The following is a 6,644-nucleotide window of genomic DNA, read 5'->3' as shown; positions in this document are numbered from 1 at the left end:
GCGCCCGCTCCCGCTCTCCATGGTGCTGATCGCTCCCGCGGTGCAGCATCCGGCCGGCGCTGACCCCCGCAGCAGCTGCTTCCGGGTTGGCTGTGTCGTGCATCATGAATATGCGCGACAATAATGAGCCGGCACAGAAGGAACAGGGAGGACGGGCTGCAGAGGACATCGCTGGAGCCGGGTGAGTTAAAATGTTTTTTATTTTAAAAGCACGTTTTTTTCTGGCACGTGTTTCACGCATCACACCACTGCGTGGTCCGTGGGACATCAGTGATGCCAGAAAAAAATGGACATGTCTCCGTGCGGCAATCACGCACACGCGGGTACGCCGCATGGAGACACGTGCAGTGAAAAATCACTGACGTGTGAGCAGACCCATTCATTATAATGGGTCTGCGTATGTCAGTGATCCTGGTACGTTTAAAAAAAAGCACAAACGTACCAGAATCACTGACGGGTGAAAGGGGCCTAAGGCTATGTGGCCATGATCCAGCGACACGGCGTCTAGTACACAGTGTCAGCCTTCCTGCAGCTGCCCATGCCCACGATTTGGGTTCAGGCTGCTGTGGAGCTCTATGCTACCTGCAGAGAACACTCTCGTCTCCGCAGCATAAATTGACATGCTGAGGCTCGGGAAGCCACGCTACCGGTCAGTTTATGCTGCGGAGAAAAGAAGCACAGTGGGCATGGGATCTCCAAAAATCCTTCCACTGTGCTTCTACTGCACAACGCAGCGTTATGGACGCAGGGAAAACACTCAGCGCCCATAACGCTGCAAACCCTGATTGTGGACACACAGCCTAAAAAGCGTCAATGGATGAAGGGATGTCAAATATATAGAACGTCCTACCCCCGCCTGCATATTCTAAGCTGGCACCTTTAGTACCTTTCATGTGGCACTAAAGGGTGCCTAGCTTAGTATTTATCCAATAAAAAAAAAAAAAAAAAAAATGAAAAAAATGGCGTGGGGTCCCCCCTATTTTTGATAGCCAGTCAGGGTAAAGCAGACAGCTGTAGCCTGCAAACCACAGCTGGCAGCTTCATCTTGGCTGGTGATCAATTTGGAGGGCTCCCCATGTTTTTTTTTTTATTTATAAATAAAGAATAAAAAAAAAAATAACGTGGGGTCCCCCCAAATTAGATCACCAGCCAAGGTGAAGCTGACAGCTGGGGTCTGGTATTCTCAGGGTGGGAAGAGCCATGGTTATTGGACTCTTCCCAGCCTAAAAATAGCAGGCCGCAGCCGCCCCAGAAGTGGCGCATCCATTAGATGCGCCAATCCTGGCGCTTCGCCCCAACTCATCCCGCGCCCTGGTGCGTTGGCTAACGGGGTAATAAATGGGGTTGATACCAGATGTGTAATGTCACCTGGCATCAAGCCCAGCAAATAGTGATGTCACGGCATCTATTAGATACCCGACACAACTAATTGACAGTAAACAAAAGCAAAAAAAGACAACAAAAAATGTTTTATTAGAAAAAACACTCCCCAAATCATTCCCTTGTTCTCCAATTTAATAAAAAAAAATGGGTCCGCAGAAATCCATATGGATGTCCCACGTCGCCTCTGGACCTTCTAGAATATGGGGGCACGTTCAGGAAACGTATCCCCCATTTTCTAGGAGGGCAGACCCTCCATTTGAGGAGAGTGGGTGCCAAAAATCTGCACCCACTCTCCCCGGGTCACAGCTGCAGACTGCGAGCAGCCAGCACAGCTCTCTGAACACAGTGCTGGCTGTCAGCTGCTCTGCTCATGTGACCGGCCGGCGTCTGCTGTGAAGGAGGAGGGAGCCGCGGGGGATCAGCGCTGCGACCGGACAGGTATGTATGACACCGGGGGGAATTGGGGTGAACGGGCAGGGCCTGGGGAACAGTTTTCTGTCGCATGTGTTATTGCACATGCGACAGAAATCATAGGAGCAGGGCGGCCGGTGCGCTACTGTGCGCGCGGCCATGTTGGATTTTCGGGAGGGGGGTCGGGGGTCGGGGCGGGCACTTTGGCGACACCGGGGGCTTTGCCAGGAAGTGAGGTCAACAGGAAGCCTCTTGAGCTCACTTCCAGGTAAATGCCTGCGTTCTGGCGTGCCGACAAAGGCCGCGGACCGCAACAAAAAAGCAGGTCCATGCGTTGTGGCTGCGTTCTGACCCCACATCATTGATTTCAATGGGGGAGAGAACGCAGCCACAACGCACAAAAGAAGTGACATGCTGCTTTTCTTTCCGCACCGATTTTTGGCATCCAAAACGCTGCGTTTAAAAACGCAGCATGTGCACTGATTTTTCAGCTTTCCCATACACTTTGCTGGGAAAGCTGAACGCATGCAATTTGCCACTGAAACGCTGCGGTTCAAAACGCAGCGTTTCCGCGGTAAAAAACGCATCGTGTGCACACAGCCTTAAAGTTAACCTGGTGTAGTCTCCATCATTATAAACCATACATCTCCTAGGCACAGCCCTACCTGCGGAGGGCCTACCACCATAGCTGCCACTACCACCATCCCTGGGAGTACCCTCCTTGAGCAGCATTCTTAACCGCAACCTGCAGGTGGCGTCACAAACATTAACTCTATTATCCCCTGTAAATTCTCCCTTTTTATTAAGCGTCCCCAGGGCACGGGACCGGGCAACGGCCACCAGAGTGACATTCCCAACTGCAACTGCCCGGGACCAAGTACCCCCTTCCCTGGGCGACACACATACTCTATGGGGCTGTTGGAAAATCCCAGGGCAGCGTTCAGCAGCCCTATAATGAAGGAATGGAGCGGCGGTCCGGCATATGTACTGTTGCCCCCATCGGTGCCGGTCTCAGCAGTTGGATCCCCACCCATCTATAACTTAGAGCTATACTAGGGGGAGGTGATAAATTATTTTCATCGGACAATCCCTTTAAGTTTGGGACGGTAAATTAAAATCTGATGTGGCCGATCCATCTTTGTCACAATCTTCTGTGGAAGAGGAGCCTCCATCTACACCAGAAGGTCGTCGACTTCAGCGGACATCACTGCTTTTAGACAATTCTTCTGTAATGGATATGGGGCCACGTCTATAACTAAGGAGGATACACCACGGCTTCACGGCTTCTGCTTTTTGCCTCAGCCAATCATCAGGTTGGGATTTTGTGGCTTCAGTTTCTGTGTGAAATAAAATGAAATAGACAAAAAATGAGGCAAGAAAAGAGACAAAGATGAAGATTGAAAATCCTCATTTAGGACTGACAGTTCCCTGACCTCGGATATTCTGCCCTAGAGGGGAAGGGGTGACACACGAACCTGAAATACCTGAAACTTTACAGAGCGTTGTGTGCCAGCAGCTGGTGCCTCTGGAGGGTGTGATGGTGTCTCGGATCGTCAGCCTGCCCTCATCAGGCCCACAGGAGCGTAGATGGGTTCATTATCTGTCACCGCCGGTGACACAGAATTACACATCCTCTGTATGTACAGGAGGTGACATCTCCAGACCAGCAGCTCCTCCAAGACCAGACGTTCTCCAGAGGAACCGTGCTTCTGCCTCACCACGCTCAGCCTCAACATGACAACCATTGCGATCTTTCTCATCACCTTGGCCGTCTTGTATAAGCCCGGTAAGATCCTTCTATCACTAATGTGAGAGAGATTTCTCCAGGATGTCCACCCTTGTGATTTCTCCAGGATGTCCACCCTTGTGATTTCTCCAGGATGTCCACCCTTGTGATTTCTCCAGGATGTCCACCCTTGTGATTTCTCCAGGATGTCCACCCTTGTGATTTCTCCAGGATGTCCACCCTTGAGATTTCTCCAGGATGTCCACCCTTGTGATTTCTCCAGGATGTCCACCCTTGAGATTTCTCCATGATGTCCACCCTTGTGATTTCTCCAGGATGTCCACCCTTGTGATTTCTCCAGGATGTCCACCCTTGTGATTTCTCCAGGATGTCCACCCTTGTGATTTCTCCAGGATGTCCACCCTTGTGATTTCTCCAGGATGTCCACCCTTGTGATTTCTCCGTCCACCTTCGTTCCATGGTTCTCCTCATGCCTTTCTCAGGCCGGCTTCACACATCGTCCATCATTTAGAGTTGTTCTCAACCTTAATAAGAACCTCATCACAATCTACAGACGTCTCATTTCAAGTTTATTATTTATTAATCACTTAATTTTCTGTTAAAAACTCGAAACAATTGAGATTTTTGTTTATTTAGATTTAATGGGTAAAACTTTAATTTCTGAGTTTTTTTCTTAGTTTGCCTAAATAATATTGCATTTTTTGCCATGATCCACACGGATTCATTTATTTTTTTTCATTTTTGTTTGTTTATATATTTATTTTAAGTCTTTTGGAAGTTTTTATTTTGAACAGTGAGGTATTGAAGTAACGTTTTCAGTACATTACTATATCACTTTTCCTGCTGGTGACCCCCATCCCCTTTTTCCTGGTGGTGACCCCATCCCCTTTTTTCCTGGTGGTGACTCCCACTCCGTTTTTTTTCTGGTGGTGACCCCCCCACCCTCTTTTATCATGGTGGTGACCCTCAACTCCTTGTTTTCTGGTGGTGACCCCTACCCCTTTTTTTCCTGGTGGGGACCCCCACCCTTTTGTTTCCTGGTGGGGACCCCCATCCTTTTGTTTCCTAGTGGTGACCCCACCCCCTTTTTTCCTGGTGGTGACCCCCAAGCTCTTGTTTCCTGGTGGTGACCCCCACCCTTTTTTTCCTGGTCATGACCTCCACCCCCTTTTTTCCTGGTGGTGACCCCCACCTTTTGTTTCCTGGTGGTGACCCCTACCCCCTTTTTTCCTGGTCATGACCTCCACCCCCTTTATTTCCTGGTGGTGACCCTTACCTTTTGTTTCCTGGTGGTGACCCCTACCCCCTTTTTCCTGGTCATGAGCTCCACCCCCTTTTTCCTAGTGGTGACCCCCACCTCCTTTTTTCCTGGTGGCTACCCCCAAGCCCTTGTTTCCTGGTAGTGACCCCCACCCCCTTTTTTCTGTTATGACTTTCACTATCAGTCCGGTTTCACCCATCATTTGCTGTACTATTTGGACCGTTAGGGTAGACTCACCTGTTCGGTATTTGCTGCTGATCATGTTGCAGAAAGAGCTACAATTGTCCCATTTATCTAAAACATTTACATGCAAATTAAAAATAATGATTTTCAGTTGCAGAAAGTTTTTGGAGCAGAAACTCCACGTTTTTGAGGGATTTTGAGAAATATTTGGAGGTTTCAGCTCAGCTTCTTCTAAAAAAAACTTAGCGTGAAGATATCTCTAGGACACGAGCACAAAATGTCTGTTTCAGGCAGATTCAATCTTCTGTCTTATTTCATTTTCACCACTTCAAGGGTGGGAAACCTCAACGGGATAAATGTAGTAACACTTTCATTCCTCTGGGGGCTTCACCTGGAGGCGGCGTGCTCCATACCACTGACATTATAAAGTAAAAGCCTCCGAGCTGCCAGAAGAGCCTCTAACGAGGCGCTGATGAAGGCACCTCCGAGAAATCACCGCCGGGGAGTTATTGCCTGGAAAGACCTGGTGGTTCCGAGAGCCATGAGGCACACGATTGGGTAATTTGTTTACCAGAATTTGGAAGCTACAAAAAACTGAATTAAAGTCGGCTGTAAATAGCAGATACAAGAGGAGGTGACGCTCCAAAACTGGCTGTAAATAGCAGATACAAGAGGAGGTGGCGCTCCAAAACTGGCTGTAAATGGCAGATACAAGAGGAGGTGGCGCTCCAAAACTGGCTGTAAATAGCAGATACAAGAGGAGGTGACGCTCCAAAACTGGCTGTAAATAGCAGATACAAGAGGAGGTGACGCTCCAAAACTGGCTGTAAATAGCAGATACAAGAGGAGGTGACGCTCCAAAACTGGCTGTAAATAGCAGATACAAGAGGAGGTGACGCTCCAAAACTGGCTGTAAATAGCAGATACAAGAGGAGGTGGCGCTCCAAAACTAGCTGAAAAAGCAGATACAAGAGGAGGTGACGCTCCAAAACTGGCTGAAATAGCAGATACAAGAGGAGGTGGCATTCCAAAACTGGCTGTAAATAGCAGATACAAGAGGAGGTGACGCTCCAAAACTAGCTGTAAATAGCAGATACAAGAGGAGGTGACGCTCCAAAACTAGCTGAAATAGCAGATACAAGAGGAGGTGACGCTCCAAAACTAGCTGTAAATAGCAGATACAAGAGGAGGTGGCGCTCCAAAACTGGCTGTAAATAGCAGATACAAGAGGAGGTGGCGCTCCAAAACTAGCTGAAATAGCAGATACAAGAGGAGGTGACGCTCCAAAACTAGCTGTAAATAGCAGATACAAGAGGAGGTGGCGCTCCAAAACTGGCTGAAATAGCAGATACAAGAGGAGGTGGCGCTCCAAAACTGGCTGAAATAGCAGATACAAGAGGAGGTGGCACTCCAAAACTGGCTGTAAATAGCAGATACAAGAGGAGGTGACGCTCCAAAACTAGCTGTAAATAGCAGATACAAGAGGAGGTGACGCTCCAAAACTAGCTGAAATAGCAGATACAAGAGGAGGTGACGCTCCAAAACTAGCTGTAAATAGCAGATACAAGAGGAGGTGGCGCTCCAAAACTGGCTGTAAATAGCAGATACAAGAGGAGGTGACGCTCCAAAACTAGCTGAAATAGCAGATACAAGAGGAGG

At 48.7% G+C, this 6,644-nt stretch overlaps 1 protein-coding gene across 1 annotated transcript in view; it reads left to right on the top strand.

Annotated features, from left to right (window-relative positions):
• Positions 1-3,351: 3,351 nt before the first annotated feature.
• The window catches only part of LOC142243792 (ly6/PLAUR domain-containing protein 2-like), a 71,117-nt gene continuing 67,824 nt past the window's right edge, over positions 3,352-6,644 (top strand). Inside the window, exon 1 of the mRNA XM_075315991.1 lies at positions 3,352-3,580. Coding sequence (XP_075172106.1) covers positions 3,529-3,580 — 52 coding nt within the window. The 5' untranslated portion in view covers positions 3,352-3,528. The remainder of the gene's footprint in view (positions 3,581-6,644) is intronic.

The sequence above is a fragment of the Anomaloglossus baeobatrachus genome, chromosome 6 (genome assembly GCF_048569485.1).
Source record: "Anomaloglossus baeobatrachus isolate aAnoBae1 chromosome 6, aAnoBae1.hap1, whole genome shotgun sequence".
Classification (NCBI taxonomy): Eukaryota; Metazoa; Chordata; class Amphibia; order Anura; family Aromobatidae; genus Anomaloglossus; species Anomaloglossus baeobatrachus.
This window is presented reverse-complemented; position numbering and strand designations above follow the sequence as displayed.